This window comes from Triplophysa rosa, linkage group LG2 (genome assembly GCF_024868665.1).
Source record: "Triplophysa rosa linkage group LG2, Trosa_1v2, whole genome shotgun sequence".
Taxonomy (NCBI): domain Eukaryota; kingdom Metazoa; phylum Chordata; class Actinopteri; order Cypriniformes; family Nemacheilidae; genus Triplophysa; species Triplophysa rosa.
Genome location: NC_079891.1, coordinates 26287587 through 26305232, shown reverse-complemented (window position 1 = coordinate 26305232; position 17646 = coordinate 26287587). Strand labels below are relative to the sequence as shown.

The following is a 17646-nucleotide window of genomic DNA, read 5'->3' as shown; positions in this document are numbered from 1 at the left end:
ACATGAAATCTGATAAACATTTTTTCCACGCCACTGTTTTACGTCGCCTAGGTAGTGAACGGCACAACGTAATTGATTTTGTGTAGGTCATGGAGTAATTAGATGCTGGGATGCATTGCTTTGTTTGTGTGCACCTGTGCATGTGAAGGTGTATAATGAAGAGCTTTCCCTCATTGAGTTAAAAGCATGTTGTGTAATGCATGCTTAAGATGTTAATGTGAATGCTTTCAGTTAATTGGCTGAGTAGACTGCCCTTTTACCCAAAGGTACACTCACTTCTCGCCTGCCTGATAGAGGTCCGGATATTTTGCAAGCAAATTTGTCAATAGTACATAAGGGCTAGTCTGGTCACATCCACTAATGTGCCTTTTAAGTGTTTTCCCCAGTCCCCAGGTTTCAGTCATATAATCTGTGAATGATTTATTTAATAATTTATAGTTTTTATAAGTTGTTCCAAATCTGTATACATTTCTTCGTTCTGATGAACACAGAGAAAGATATTTGGAAGAATGCTTGTAACCAAACAGTTCTTGGCCACCATTGACTACCATAGTAGGAAAAATTTCTTTGTAAATGTCTTTGTTCTGTTGAACACAAAAGCAAACAGTTCTGGGGCACTTTTGACTACCATTGTCATTTTTCTTACTATGGTAGTCAATGGTGGCCAAGAGCTGTTTGGTTACAAGCATTCGTCCAAATATCTTTCCCTGTGTTCATCAGAACAAAGAAATTGAAACAGATCTGGAACAACTTGAGGGTGAGTAAATAACATAATTATATATTTTTTTGTGAACTGCCCCTTTAAATATAGTATTCTGTTGGAACAGGGGTGTTTCTCTTATGCAGCAGCTTTTAAACTTTACGAAAATGAGTTTTTGGTTACAGACCATTAACCAGTGTTAATTTAAGAAACTATCACAAGCTCAGCCATTGATTTCCCTTAAAGAAAACATGTTTTCTTTAAAACATATGAAAAATAATCAATAAAAAAAACGAAATGAAGAAATTCTTAATGCAATTCTAGTTTATTGTTTTAGAAATGATTTAGTCAAAACTGGAAACATCCCTTTAAACCGTTAAATGTTAAAACCCTTTAAATCTTAAACATTGTTAGTAGTTGGACTGGCCCAACACATAAAGTATGTATATTGATGCCGTACAGGATAAATGTGTGTAGAGTGTCTTCATGCTCTCTTTGTAAATCTCACACAATCTGTGGGAGCCTCTTGTTTGTGTTGTCAGATCTGATTGGAGGACAAACCTCTTTCCTCATACCTGCACATTAAGCCCAATCTCACACTGACATTGGTAAACGGAGGTTGCTATGGTTACACACTTTGCCTTGTAGAGTTGCATAATCTTCTCACCATCTCAAGGTACCATGAGTGACAGGAGAATCTTGCATCCAAGAGGCAAGCAGGAAGAGGAGGAGCTTCACACCCCGTGAGGTACTTAGTATTCCACCCAGGTCTCCATAACATCGCTCACATCTGCATGGCCAGGTGATGCCGGTGGGAGAGCGGGGTTTGATTGTTGAGATTCATCATTACAGTTTGCTCCGCGGGGATGCCGACACAGTGACGGCAATAGATGATGGCCAAATTTGCGCCTGCATTTGCATGACATTCTCTAAACCGTTTACTGTCTCTTACCGCTGCACCATTTATTTGCCTAAACACTTCTTCCCCCGGGAGATTTTTTTCCTGAAACGTTTCTGAGACAATGGCAGACCGTTGAACACACACTATGTTATTAAAACCATTGAATGGAGGGGAGTAGTTCAATCCAACTGCCCCGAAGAACGAGGTGAGATTTTTAAGCCTCTCTCTCCATTCCATTATTTTGCCAATGGTCAATGCGTCATATGTTTGAAAGGATAGAGGAGGCAGTGGAGGGGGAGGGGGTGCGTCAGAGGAGAGCGAGAAGAGGGGGAACAGAGGAGAATGGGTCAGCGGAGTAAAGACATTGAGTGGAAATCATGAAGACAACCTCTAGTGTTTAAATGTGTGATCTCGGAGAGCTAAAAACAGGCAATGAGAGCGTGTGTTAAGATCAAAAATTGACTCCAAAAAAGCCATTTTAAAAATCTACCTCCTATTATTCCTCATGATTTCTTTCCGGCACATGCCACTCTCAACCTCTTTTCAATCATGATCTCCCTTCTCTCATATCTCCTGTTTTTCCTTCCTCTGTTTGTTTCCACATTCTTAATTTTATCCATCTCTTTTATTTTCTCTCCTCCTCGTTCTCTCTCTCTCTCTGCTCTCTCTCTCGGTTCTTCAAGACAGTGCCGCGCTGCTCTACATCACAGTGTTTCCCGCTCTCTTCTCATCTGCTCTGCTCCTCTTCTCTGTGCTCCTCTTCACTCATTTGGACCGCATGCTCTCTGTCATCTCTCTGCTGTCTGCCGGGTCTGTGTGGCTGCCGTTGCCGGTGGAAGAGGACCTGGACAACCTGTGTGATCTGAAGGTGTTTTCCCGACCCTGTGGATCTGTGGGGAGGGGAGGGAGGGCGGGGAGGGGGTGCAGGTGAAGGGCTCCGTGGGGGAAACAGGTTGCGCGGCTTTGCGGCAGGGACCGAGGAGGGTCATGCTTCATGAGTTAAGAGGTTTTCGGACAGAGACCCCTCGTGCATCGCCGGCCCAATGTGGGGCCCTTTTCCGGATGGCGGGAACGTCCGGCCGGGTGCGATGAACCAGCTTGACGCTCCGCGGCCGCTCAACTGGACCATCAGGAAACTGTGCCATGCGGCTTTTCTTCCTTCCGTGCGCCTGCTAAAGGTACTTGTGGGATGGGGAGAGGAAAAGGAAATGAGGTCTTTCAAAAAAGATAGGAAAACATTTAAAAGAAAATGTCACTGTTAGAAATGTTGACTTGTTAGAAAGAGAGAAGTGTTAAAAAAAGACTAGATTGAAGAATCAAGCTATTTTTACTTTTTATGCTATACTGTATATGTATTGCATGAAATTTTTGTTTTTTTCCTTAAATGTTGAGCTTATTTGAGCTTGTTTATACCTTGTCTCTCATGATTTGAGTACTAAGTACTAACATATGCGACTAATTCTCTCCAAAGCATTAAGCTCCAAGGAATATTAATTTGTTCAGAAAATCTAAGCAACAAAGCTGTTCATGGCAGCTTTCTTGCAATCTAACTTCTGTTTTATTTGATAATGGCAGGTGCTTATGTGGAAGTATATTCTGCGAGTCTGAAGTGTCGAGATCCATCAGCTAAATTAAAAATTGCATCACGTGATGTGCAGTAAGTGCAGTCCGCCTCTCTGGAGTCACGCTTTATTGCTCTCCTGCAAATCACTAAGAACTCACACTCGTGTGCCTTTCCGCAACGTCTAACAGACATAGCATTTCACATTAACAAAGAAAACATAAATTGTATGTGCGATAAAGACTGTAATTTGCTTTGTTGTGATGTTTTGCACTGAGGTGTGAACTAATAGGTAGTAATGAAGGCCATTGTAGTTGTTTTATGACTAAAAAAGACAGATCCAGAGATGTCTATCGTGGTTTTGTAGTACTCTACCAGTCAATTGAATAAAAGCGCTTAAGATTTTTTTCTGTCATAGTAATAATACAGTACAGATCCTTTACATCACTCACAGACGTTCGGCACTCTCAGGAGTGAAATCCTCCCCGGGTCATGACTCATGGTGTTACGAGTGGCTCATTATTTTTTGGGGTTCAGCATCTTGGATCTGGAGGTGTAGTGATACAGAGAACTGTTACAGAACGCTCTGATGTTGTGCCACTCTTATTCCATGTCGTGAGCTGTATTTCATTGTTCTGCCTGGGAAACGCAGAAGGCTGGATCCTATTCAGAGATGTAAGTTCACGAGTGGATTTGTAGTAAACAGCACCGCTTTGATTGTGCGTGTCAGTTCTCAAAGTGTGAGCGTATGTTTTGCATAATGCAATTCCATCGCTGAATTGCATAACAATGGTGGGTGGAATTTAGATTTCGCAGAATATTCGCCGGATATTTAGTCTGTACATTGATCTTTGAGAAAAACTTTCTCAATTATGTGAGGTCAGAGGGAAGGTGTTTAAAGCGCCTGCGGGCTATGCTCTTTTTAGGCTCTTTTCTGGTCAGAGGAGGTCAAGGTCATCAGGGTTGAATTGTTTGGTTGTTGACTGGTGTCCTACATATGGGATTATCTGATGTGAGTCAACAGAGGTGTAGTTTGTCAACAGAGCATTGGGGTTGGTTTATGGATAAAGAGGCGAATATGTATTTCAATGTTTGTGCAAGTGATCCTATGTTTGTGTATATATTTATGTGCTGTGGGGGAGATGTTCAACAGCTGGCAGGGCACCGCTATGCAGTCAGCATAGCAACACCTTAGAACTCCCAGAGGTAATGAAAATATTACAGAGCGAATGAAGGTTTGTGACTGGTGTGGCTGTATCTGTCATCACACCCGATCTAATCGAATTTGCAGATGCCTTCATCGGTTATCAGGGCATGCTGGTAATGAATCACATACTTTGACAGGGGGCACCGATTTCCATTCGCATACTTATATAAATGAGATTCTGACCGGTGGATATGGAAAAGAACTAAATGCCTCTACATAAACATTTTGTTGAAATATTGAATGCAATTTGTTTTCTATTAAAGATTAGCATTTTGTACGCACCCCCTTATGTTTTAATGACAGTGTGCAGTCAATCTGGCATGGATTTCACATGTTTGCATAAAACCTAATGATCTGTGTTATCTCAGCGTGACTTGAGATGATTCCAAAAAACATCTTGCATGCTTCGATGGAAGCAAGACAGTCTGACCTTTAGTACAAAGAAGTTAGCACAAATAGTCACAAATGTGTTTATTTGATTAGTGACCTTAAAATAACAGAATCTTAAATGTTTCAGTGAAAGCAATAATCGCAATAATGCTGTTCCCTGTTTAAATTAGATTGTGGATTTGTAATGTGCCTTTCACACCCCACTGTAGCTCAGAAAAAAAGAGAAACGTGTTTAGAAAGGACAAAATGAGTTTATTTTATGACATGAATGTCTTTGCAAGTTTCAGCATGTTGCATTTCGCTCTTTTATCTAAGCCTGCACATTTTATCTGCACATGGAACATCAACCAGATGCTGATTGCAAATTAATGTAGCGAAGTATTGCTTCTTATCCAAACTACTGTTTCTGTGCAGGTGCGCTCTTGCAGGTGAAGCTCTATAGCAGGGAGAGATATAATACTAAATTTTGTGTCTATGCTTGTGTTGCTTTATATGTGTAGTGGTGTGACAATTGTTGCTTAATTCAATTTGAAATGTGTATGTGAGGTATTGTGACAGATTTCATGATTTAGTAGAATGGGGTGAGTGAAATTGACATATCGCCCTCTACAGCTACCACAGTGTATTGTTTAAAGATATCTGTCAATTATGTGATAATTAAGAAGAATTGATATTATATTAGATATGTGGCTGTAGTAGATGTTGCAGGGAGAGAGAGAGAGAGAGAGATGAGCTCCAATCCTTTAGTGCAGGGGTTCCCAAAGTAGAGGTCGAGAACCCCCCCGGGCTGCGAGGGTGGGTAAATGAGTAAATAAATAAAGTCATATTGTGTTTAGTCTCACGTAGCCACACCTTCATACCTAATTAGCGCATGTGTGCAGTTGCACTCAATGTTTGTGTACTTTAGCCACCCCCGAGTATAGTGGGGGTCTCGAGTCCCTGGCACTGTTATTTTGGGGTTCGCGGGCTGAAAAGTTTGGGAACCCCTGCTTTAGTGTATAGAGATTGTGTCTTTGTGTTTGTTTTTTCCTGAGTGGTCACATACATGTGTGTGTATATTATTCATGTATATAGTGTATCATGTGAACTGTTGGCTACCCCCTGAGTAAATAGGAGATTTTGTCTGATGGCTGCAAGAGGCGGTTTGGACATTGCAAAATTTTGCAAGTAGTTTCTTGTTGTGAAGTTTTCTATACATCTTATACATTTCTTACGTTCTTACTTTCAATAAGCTGAGGTCATATGAAATATTTAGACCACAAAAGCACTGTACATTTCGTTATCAATTTCAATTATTCATTACAAATGTAACAATAATTAAGATGCTAAGATTTTATTAATATAAGAAAAGCTGTCCGGTTTGAATTCTACGACCAGCCCGGTCTAAAGAATACAAGAATACAAATGTCTCGGCTGTCCTCACCGCTCTTCCGAAGAGCTCGGCCACATCTTCACAGCAAATATCTTCAGGGTTGGTGCCAGGTGTTTCGGCTATATACTGTAGATTGAATATTATCTCACTGACACATTCTGACAATCTCATCTCATCTCTCATGGTTCTCTTTCAGGTTTCTTGCCTTTGTTTCTCCTTTTGTTATTAAATTGGATTGATATAGTGATGAACAAGACCGATTTTATATTCCGCTGTACACTGATATCCGAACCTTACTCTTGAGGAATTGAGAGACCACACTGAATTTCAGATTTGGAGATGTGTTACTCAAATTAATTGATTACTGTTCAATGTAAGGTGATAAATGCAACAGCATCAACAACAAGCTCAGTCCAAACTCTTGTGTCAAACTTTCAATTTACTCAAGAATGAATTATTTGCACAGTTATCGTTTTTCTAAATAAACCACCCTCTTCTCGGGTTATAAACACATTGAAGCTGTCAGACATTGCAGAGTTTCTGTGACTGTAATGACAGCAGGAAAACCATCACCTTGGGAGTTAAAACAGACTGGAAACTGGATAAGATAGTATAATGGTTATATATATATATATGGGTTTATGCAGGTGTAATCTTAGCTAAATCTGACCCAGATGTTAGAGTTACTGAACTTTCATTCTTGCCCCTGACAATAATGCACTACAGCTGTATTGGATAATATTGGTGTGTCCTAACTGATGAGGTGCATTAATATAACAAGTCACAATTTATGTTTTAAACATCTTTCTGAGAAGCAGGATATGAATAAATGTATTAGGAATAATTTACATGGTTCTTGGTGAACTCAGGAAGGGCTTAATTTCAGGACTACGTTAATCTGTTAAAGGTTCATTTTAGGTGGTTTTATCATATCATTGGCAGGATTACAGTTATTATCATTTTTTGCTTTTCTAAATCTGTAAAATCTTCTCTAAAAAAAATCCATGAAGAATAGTCCTTTTCTGAAGTGGTCTTTTTTTAACAATGGACTTTGATCACAAAGTCCTTGGACAACAAAAGCCTGACTTAACTTTGATAAATCATGCATGACCTTTAAATAGTCCTTTAAATAGGTCTAAATAAATGTAATTTGTATCGCTTTCATGGGTCAAATCTGTTGAATGCCCAAAACCAAGCAGAAAACTATTACCAACACCTTTAAATGGGACTTTGTGGTTCTGAAGCTAAATCCAAACCCTTTCCTCCATTAAAAGCCTGCACTAATCAGAAAATGAAACGTCTCTTTGTATTCTGACCCGTAGTCCTTGGCAAGTTATCCATAGTTAACTTTCAATGCTTTGAAAGGCAAACTTTTAAAGGCAAACTTTGAAGGTCATAATGAATATTCTATTATTTCTCATTATAAGGCACATTAACAGTGTTAATATGGTAGTGTATTCTGATTGATTTTCTTCTTTGGACAGTGATAGACTGTTTCAAGACAATTACACAAACGAACAAAGCTTGACAATGCTCTCTTGCAAGTCTTTGAATCAGATATCCGGTATCAATATTTTGTCTTCGTGAAGTACTTCGGTCTGATTCTGGTCTTTTAAATGCACAGCAGTGCATCAAATTTCTTAAGATTTTTTTAATTGATTTTGATGTGAAATAAGTGAACAGCATGGCCTTCATTTATTCCTTTTTGAATGGAGAAATAAACACATTGCATCATCTGCCAGTTGCTTCATATTAGCTGCAATTTGCCTGGAAAACATCCACAGTTTAGTTAATGAGGTGAAATAGGACAGTCTTCCCTCCTCCTTCCTAAATGGAGGATTTGGAATTAGCCTCCCTCAATGGGAAATCAAGAATGGGCGGTAAACGGACGGGGCCTTTGAAGTTGGCCAGAAGTAATAAGCTTTCCTCATCTTTAAAATGTGCTGTAAAATGGAGTGCAGAGCCAAACGAAAACGTATGCAATGAGATGTCTTCCTGTCCTTGTCTTTTGCAAATGGTCTGCAGGTGCTTGATACGATCAAGGGTGTCCTCGTGCATGAGTTAAGATGCTCTGTCAGCATCTCTGATTGGTTGGAGGCAGCACGTGAATGTGTTTGTATATGTGTCCAGTTATGCTTTACAATTTGTGTGGCCAGAATAAATTGAATGTGTGAACGCTCAAAATGAGAGTGGAACCATGGACTATTTACAGTAACCAACCCCCTCTCCCCCCTCTGCTTATATCTTTGTAATGTGTATTTGTGTCAGAGGTGGACAGTAACGAAGTAAATTTACCTGAGTACTGTACTTAAGTAGGCTACACTTTTTGAGTATCTGTACTTTACTTGAGTATTATTTTTTCTGAGTACTTGTACTTTAACTTCACTACATTTGAAAGACAAATATCATACTTTTTACTCCACTACATTTATAAAAAGGTCCAAAAGTAGAAAATGGTTTCTATGCAGCGGGGTTTTCCTGTGTGCGCAATTTATCTGGCTTGCGATCTGCCAGGACCTTTTACTGTTGCCAAGTATTTCAGTTTTTCTATGCTCGCTGTTTTCTGGCAAGCTTTGAATGGCCATTTGGCAGATTTTTAAACGCAAATCTGGCAACTCTGGGATCTTCCCCGCTAAACTAATGTAAACGTAGGCGCTGCTACACCGTTGATAGCGCTCTAAAAAGGCAAATAGAACAATAAAATACGAAAAAGGCACATGTTAAAGTGTGGTGTAATCATCTGTGGGTTACGATCAGTCAAAGATCGTAGAAACATTGTCATGAATATGATCGGCATAACGGCTAAACGGTAAATAAGCATCACATACACCCTGAGCTACGCCTGCGTGTTAACTTCTGATCTGCTGCTGTATCATTTAAAGCTATTTGGAAAATAAATGATGTTTTTACTGAAGTTACTATAGTTGAAGTATTCCTGTTGAAATAAAAACTATAGAACCCTGCGCAAAATACAACAGAAAATTTAATGATTTAATGGTTATAATGGGAATTGTACTATGGATACTTGTTGTCTACTTCTATGTGATGGATTCTATTGGTGGGACGGTAAATCCTATTGGAATAAAACCCAAAACACACTACAAAGCGGAATTTAATTTAAAAATCTCATTCTAGTTAAAAAATTCATTGTTTTTTTTTCAGCAGGGATGGTATTTGCAGTAAAACCACAGTATCCACAAATTTACCATTTTCTATATATAGGAACCATACTCCAATTAATAATCTTTAGTAAAACCACAGCAACTAAACATACCATAGTTTCATTATACTAGCTATAGTTTATGTTTGTAGTTAAATTATGGTAATACAAATGGTAATAAATCCAACAAACACATGGCTTCTACACTTTACTATTTACAAGAACCTTGCTACTTACTGGTAAATTGCTGCTAAAACTGGTAAAGGGAATATACAAAAACACTGCTCATAAATACATATAGGCCTAGGGGGCTAATGAGGATAATTAGGCTAAATGATCATACAGGATTTTATATCTAAACAAAACATATATGTGCTAAACATATAAAGCTCTTAAAGGAGTTGCTCACTGCAGAATTTGCCCCCATTGACTTTCCATAGTAGGAATAAAAATGACTATGGAAAGTCAATGGGGGCAAATTTTGAAGTGAACTACTCCTTTAATACAACTGATACTGTGAGCTACTCTGTGTATTCAGTAGGTTGCTTCAGAGGCATAAGGTATACGACAATAAAACAATGCACAACTGACATAAAGGAAATTTACTTTTAATACTTGAGTACTTTTAAAAGCACGTACTTCTGTACTTTTACTTAAGTAAGAATCTGTCTTTACAACTTTTACTTGTAGTGGAGTAATATTTGACCAGTAGTATCTGTACTTTCACTCAGGCAAGGAAGTTGTGTACTTCGTCCACCTCTGTGTGTATTCACGCACAGCACTGTCCCCACATTTTAGGTTTAATGGATATTGAACCTGTGTTCCCATTTCTTTTTCCCTTTCTTAAAGGGAGCCGTTTCTGTCTCCTTAACCCCAAATCCAAAATCCACACCTCTCACTCACTCACATCCTTCCTCGTCCTTGTTTTATTCACTAATTCCCCTGCCTATGGAGGTGGACTGCGTGCCATCTCATTTGTCTGCCGCATGAATGACATGATGCGCCAGTGTGTGTGCCCCAGATGGGCAGAGAAAGGCTTTAACTGTTTCACGAATAGAAGCACATGGGGCTTCACCACATTTGCTAGACAAGCAACTTAGACACAAGAACACCTGATGCCTGAAACAAAAGTTCTCATCTGAACTTTGAAAAGGTGAGCACAGGGCCAGGCTGGATAGTTTTCCTGTGACAGCATAGACAGCTCGTATGAGAGGAATTTCAATTTCTGTCTTCTCATTTGCGCTGTAAATCTACTAGCGATTGGCCCTGTTGTGTAAAATGAAGTCACACAGGTGTACAGCTAATTCCAGTGAAGTGTTCTTATATTGCTGAGGCTTAATATTAAAGTTTACTCTGTATAGTAAATGTATTATTTTATTGATTTATGGCTTTATTTGACAGGACAGTAGATGTAATGGCAGCAAGCTATGTCTGAGAAAAAGGCAAACAGGAGTCGAGGATTGACCTAATGTGCTTATAGTTGGAGCGCAGCCAACTAGACTATAAACTCTGACTGATTAAATGTATTGCGTTTAAATGGCAAATTAAATATTAATAAATACTCTTTTTACACTATGTTTGACCTATTACATTTGTATATTATGTCTGAGTGGAATATGATAATCAGTGAAAAAAACAAAACTTCTTTTTGAAAAATGTCGGGGAGCCGTTACCATTGAGAAAGCTTGACAACATTAGCTGAAAAGTGGAGTGGAGCATATTATTATATTTTGAAAAAAATATTTTTATTACACATGCATGGGCATCAAGACTGCAACGAGAGGCAATTTGATTTCCTTTTTTTGTAATGTTTCCCGTTGTCATGACAATAGTCATTTAAGAGATCTAAGCAATTATATAAAAGTTTCATATCTTGTGAATGCTAGGTGGCGCTGTCTCAAAACGTCACGTGTACGTCCGGGACTGTAAGTAAATGTTGCGTAGTACCAAATTGGGTGCAGATATATCATGCGATTCAAAAGATATTACGATTTATGACCAAATTCAAAATGGTGGACAGGCCGTTCACCCAATCGTGACAGAATCATAATCATACGATACGGCATGACTGGAGGAACTCCGAGATAGACACCGAGATCACAATTTTCTGACAAACATTTCAAAAGTTGACCAAAAAAGTTGACAACGTTAGTACCTAAATGAATTACATCAAGATATTGGCATAATTATTTTTAGCATATTTTCTACAGTTCCTTCATTATTCCAAAACCCATCTCAACCATAACACCTTTCATAATAGCATTACAAATACATACACTATGGGGAAAAAGCAATTCCTTTTTTTTATTGTCAGCTAACAGTAGAAAAGTGAAAGGTGAAGTTTGTAATTATATAAGGATAAAATCATCATTGTAAGTGAGCCTTTTATAGGTTGTTGAACCTGTAAATGCTGACTCTGTCGCACTTTCCAAACATTTTTGTGCCAGACACGCTACACTGGATAAACCAATTGTGTGAGTTAGTGTAGTGTTTATTTGATCTTGAGATGTGAAATTAGAACAACTTTAATAATAGGCTACTATATAATGGGGGTTGCAATTTATATGTGTTTAACATTTTTATAAAATAGAAAAAAGTTTCATCCATGTACAGTAACAAGATTAGTGTGGTTGTGGTGCTCTGTGAGAAATCTTCTATATTTACTTAATCAATAATACAGTAGATTGGTGTAAGAGAACACGTTGCTCGCACACTCTCCCCAACATCTTTCTGATCATCCTCTATCAGCTAACTCTTGTGTAATATATCAAACAAGCTTGCCGTAGGCCTGTAAAACCTGCATGTATTATTCATTACCGATACATACGGGTAATCCACGGCTATCACAGGAGCCATTGCGCTTATCTAAGATATCACAGAAAGATGGGCTCATTTGTTGAGAAACGCTGGCATTCCATTTATGTGGCACACAGAGAGAGAGAATGTGTTTGGGGAATGCTGTGACAGTCGTGATCGTCGTGCTCGGCAGGAATTGCATCTACATTTGAGCGCAGAGATGGCATCTCCTCCCCTTGGAGATCAGAGACACGCTGACATTGGGTAATAACCCTGAGGGGTTCGGATAATTCAGAGTTCGGTAAATGAAAAAAATGTTCGTGTGATGATAGCGTTTTTGAGACATTGTATGTCTTTTTATGAATTTATCATGAATGACGTATGCACTTTGTTCAGGTCTCTGTAAACAGTTTTTTGTTTGTGTCAGGTAAGCAAACAATTTGTAAAACATATTGTGCGTAACATTGGTTGCGAGGCTGAAGTGTAATGAGGATTAGATGTTATTTGGAGATAGTGTTTTTATGTTTACACAAGCGGAATTTCAGCACTCATTTCATGGTTAAGTGGTTCCCTAAACATCTTATGGAATACTGTCTGACATGAAAGAGGTAGTTCACCTAAACATTACAATTTTCTCATTATTTCACAATACAGTAAAATTGAATGAAAGTGAATGTTGACCGTGGGTTTTCCTGGTCCCCTTCTAGCTTCATTGTTTTAAAATCATATTGAGGCCCCTCAGGTTTAAAATTTTCGAATTTTCATTTTTTGGGTGAACTACCCCTATCCATATATTTGTATTAATATGTAGAGGTACCTCACACCTTGTTTGATGCGTTTTAGCATTTGATCCAGACAAATGCGTTTGTCCCCAAAGCCATTTGGCCCTTTGCTTTTTTTAGAGGTTGTGAAGCCCTTGCTTCAGGTCTTCTACCTCAGAATTTATTAAATTCGTACAGTTGGAGGCAAATTTTATGTTTGCTCTGCTGAGTTTCAGTTCTGGTGGTCAGTTTGTGTGTGTGGTCACAGTAGTGAGCCCTGAATCTCTGGCATAAAATCTCATCGCTGCTCAGGACCGAATGTTCCACACGCTGTCTCACACACACAAACACCGTGACACCGTGAGAAGCTGCCGCTGGGCTAGACTCATCCAAGACAGAGAGAGAGAGAGAGAGAGAGAAAGGGTGAGACAAAGACTTGTGAAGAGAGCTAGGGGTATTGGAAAGATGGAGAGAGAAAGATGGAATAATAGCGTTAATGTTAGATAACTTGCAACAGAGCCAAAGCAAGCTTGAAGGAAGACGATATGCTGTTCGCTGGGGTTGTTCTTATCAGCTTTTCCAGATTCTCCCAGAGTCACATGTCCTAGTGGGTGAGCGTTGCACCAGTCTGTCTGTTTTCTGGATGGCTCGTAACCCTGAAACCACTGATCCTTGATCACAGTCCAGACAGAGGTCACCTGATCCGCTGAAATAGTCTGTCTCTCAAGAGCATTGCACAGAATCCCTGCAATGTTTTCTGACAGCCTTCATTCGGATGCCTCCGAGCCGTGCAGTTTCAGCCCCGAGCTGCCCGGTGTCCATTACGGTGACACAATGGAAGAAGGAAAATTCGGTGTCAGTCAAACACCATTGTTGTTTTTCATGTCAACATGCATTGTAGTGCAAACAAATGATCCTTTATTCCTGACAAAGCACGCCGAAATCCCAAAACATGGTTTTACCGTTGCCTTGTGGCCTGCCACCCAATGCTGATTTATCGTGGCGATGCACGTCACTATGCGAAAACAGGATCAGTCAGATATTTCGAGAGGGGATTCAGCACCAATCGATGTCAAAAACAGATTGAAACATCACAGTTTTCTGAAGAAAAGGTCACATTGTGTGACATTGGAACATCTATCCTATCGTATCCAGTAATGAATCCGCCTGCCAATCTCCCTTTTGGGGTATCAGATGCATCCAAGTGTGCAAATCCAATTTATCATGCACAAGAATGAGAAAATCGCATGCATAGAGACTTCCCCAAGCTTGTTTTTTTGTGGGAGGATTTACATGGAAAACCTAGAGTAGGGATTCACACCTCTTCTATAAGTACCTAATTTTAGAATGATGTATATTTTATAAATAGCTGATGCAGTGTTGCACACACTAAACTGTATGTTTATCATAGGAGTATAAATAAATCAGAGTGAGATGTTTTTTTCTACACTGAGAATTCACTTGCAATACTGTATATATATATGAAGCTGGGACGCTATGAACTGCAATATTCATGCCAGTTAATGTGCTTACAGTAGGTCAAAATGTAATCACTGGAATAAGCCAGGCAATTATGCAGTCAAACAAACATATACAGTATATAAATATACAAAGTGGAGCGAGACTGCATCATACTTTTAAAAGCTTGTTAATGCAAATCTGAACACTTTCATGCAGCATGCATCATTTGACGTGCCATAAACATGTGCACAGAAATTACAAGGTGCTGTGGTTAGTTAGTTATAAAACTAAGACAATCATATGGAAAAGTATTAAAGGGATACTTCACCCAAAAATGAAAATTCTGTCATCATTTACTCACCTTCGAGTTGTTCCAAATCTGTATACATTTCTTTGTTCTGATGAACACAGAGAAATGTATTTGGAAGAATGCTTATAACCAAACAGATCTTGTCTCCCATTGACTCTCATAGTAGGAAAAATGACTTAATCATTTTTTTTTTGCTCTGTTGAACACAAAAGAAGACATTTTGAAGAATGTAGAAGAGAAGAGAATTTATACAGATTTGGAACCACTCGAAGGTAAGTAAATGATGGTAGAATTTTTGGGTGAAGTGTCCCTTGAAATATAAGTTTCTTAATTATGTATTTATTGTATAGCTTAAATACAAGTTTAAATGTTAAACCTAAACCATAATGAATTAAAAAACATAAATCGGGACCGAAATATTTAGCTGATGTGCAAACTGTGCCGGAGACATTTACGCTGAACCTGTGCAACAACCTGCAGGACATCAGACCAGATTGATGGTGACACTCAGTGAAATACTATTAATGAGCAATTTAAGAGGCAAAGCTGGGAAAAAGATTGTTATGGGATGATTAACAATCATGATGAGAAAATGATGATTAAAACGCATCAGTTTAGGGTCTTGAAAATCATGCAGTTATTTATGCTTTAATTGTCATTTGGCACCCTATAGGTATTCCCTGCTTTACCAGTGAGTCATTTAGAATCCAACTGGGGAATAAACTGCAGTTATCAGATTGGCCTAGCATTTGACATCTGCTGTTAGTGAGTCATAGGTGTATAGATGTATAACATCTCCCAAAGCTTTTTGTGTTGCTTGTTGACTGCTATCTCATCATTTTGTGTTTGCCCGTGAGCCAAGATGCTTCAGTGAGGTTTCATCCATGATTATATATGTGTGAACGTAGGCAAAGGCACACTGAGAAATCTTCATTTTTATATTTCATTAGTTTATTTTAGTATAATCTCTGGTGAGTTAATAAGCCAAAATACTATGTAAAAACGAACCTGAAGTATGACTATGACAATCATCAGCACTATGGCATCCCTCAAGTACCTTCCCCAATTAGGGTAGTTAAGATTTAAATCATGAATGTTTGAGATTATTCAGGTTATCCCTCTCACAGTTAGCAAGGTGTTTGTAGAAGGTGTTATTTCAGCGTTTTAGCACCGGAGACACCCAGCTCTGGGCCAGCCTGTCTCTTTTTAAGCCTTTATGATTCTGACACTTCATTATCAGCCTATCACCTGACAGCATGACAGGCCCAATCTGAGCCAATCAGTATCCGCTTGTTAAGCCTGACGTCACGCACCACCATATATGGAACCTGGTGACTAGTTTATACTTTGAGTTAATACATGTTTCGCTTAAATATGCAATATGAGTAAACAGTGCTCATGAACAGCTGTTTAAGCTGTAACGTTAGCCCTGCTTGAAATGAATAGATGCTTGGACCCGGAAACGGTTCCTCACGTCACTACTTAACAACCGAATAGCTGCTGATTTGTGACCGGTGGGCAGGATATAGGAAGTCAATAGATGGGTACGCTCTTATCTGCTGTCCTTTATACACAATGTCTAATTGTAATGTGACATGCTTTTACCCCTAAGCGTATTATTATTATGCAAATTGTGAATAAAATTGAAATATCCTATAAGGCTTGTTTAATTAGCATTCAGTTGCTGGCACTGCACTTTTATAGTAGTTATAGTACTTTTTCATACTTTTCAAACTTTTTACTAGATTTTTTATTCCATTTGGGTTACAGACTTTTTCTGCACTCGAGTTAATAATGAGCGGATGGTTTTGGCTGAATGAACGAAATCGAGATGTGAATTAAACTTTAATAATTATCAGAAAACCAAGTGAAATTCTATGTTTTTAAAAGAAGAATATTGTGCAGAAACAAAATGTCACAGGCATTCCATAATATAATATCAGATGATATGGAATAAACGAAAATGTCAGCTTTGACAGCAGTTACATTTCCAGAGGCAAGTGCGGAAAGAAACATAAAATGTACAAAAGGAAACTGAGGAAGTTTAAGTAAAACAAAGATAAACACAAGAAACCTTTGTAACTTTAACAGGTAGAAAACAGTACAGAGTAACATTAGTCAATAGAAACACACAGATGCATCCCCCAGAGAATATGAGGTAAAAAATGTACTTGTAAAGAGTCATTTTAGGAAGTCTAGAGATCAATAGAAACCCCAATAGATTTAAACACTGATGTTGTGTGCATTGTTGACAGAAAGTCTATAAAACATACTGTCATGTATTACAGATGGAATTTAGCTGTGGGAAAAATGATCAGTTTAGCGTTGATCAGAGAATAGGAAGTGCCCGAAAAAAGGTTATTGACTTCAGATTTTTTTGCACTGTTTGTGGTTATGATGTATTATAGAAGATGTACAGCTACACAGTGCTGTAATTATATTCAGGTTAATTAATTAATTAATTTCAGGTTTTAAATCTCATTCGACTTATTTCAATTCTGCTCAAGTAGAGATAATGCTAATTCATCTCACTGAAATGCCGTTAGAGAAATAATAGCAATACTGAATCAATTAATGACGAGAATCCTTCAGTATGTGGGAAGGATGAGCTCTGTTTTTTCCCTGCGGGTATAGTCAGCGTATTTAGTTTCAGAGAGCTGATTTATCACGTATGAAATAATAGTGTTTTTTTGCCATGAGGAAGAGCTTGAAATATGAGGATTTTTTGCAATCTTTCCTCTATTGAGTGACAAGTTTGTATTTCAGTTTAGAGCTGTGCGAGATCACATCCGAGATTGTGATTCATAGTGACTCCGTCCTCTAATCTGTGATTATCTGAATTGTCCAATGTAATTGGATTTGATGAATGTTGAATGCTTTGGCCATACATTTGTAATGTGGCTTAACATAAAACAATGACTACACAATCTTGTACTAGTTCAATTCTTTACTTAAAGACTTAAAACAGCTACAATCCGTCAGTGTGTTGTACCATATTTACCTGTTGTCTGTTTCAAGGTGGGCAGA

General features: G+C 38.5%; 1 protein-coding gene across 16 annotated transcripts in view; it reads left to right on the top strand.

Moving 5' to 3' along the window:
* The window catches only part of trpm3 (transient receptor potential cation channel, subfamily M, member 3), a 115299-nt gene that overhangs the window by 16523 nt on the left and 81130 nt on the right, over nt 1-17646 (top strand). For 2 of the 16 annotated variants that reach the window (XM_057363032.1, XM_057362986.1), the window contains exon 1: nt 1935-2779. The exons of 10 other annotated variants lie outside the window; for them this stretch is intronic. In XM_057363032.1, coding sequence (XP_057219015.1) covers nt 2645-2779 — 135 coding nt within the window. In that variant the 5' untranslated portion in view covers nt 1935-2644. Of the gene's footprint in view, nt 1-1933; nt 2780-17646 lie in introns of those variants that run through there. 4 more of the 16 variants (XM_057363012.1, XM_057363079.1, XM_057363003.1 and 1 more) reach the window with 3 other exon arrangements.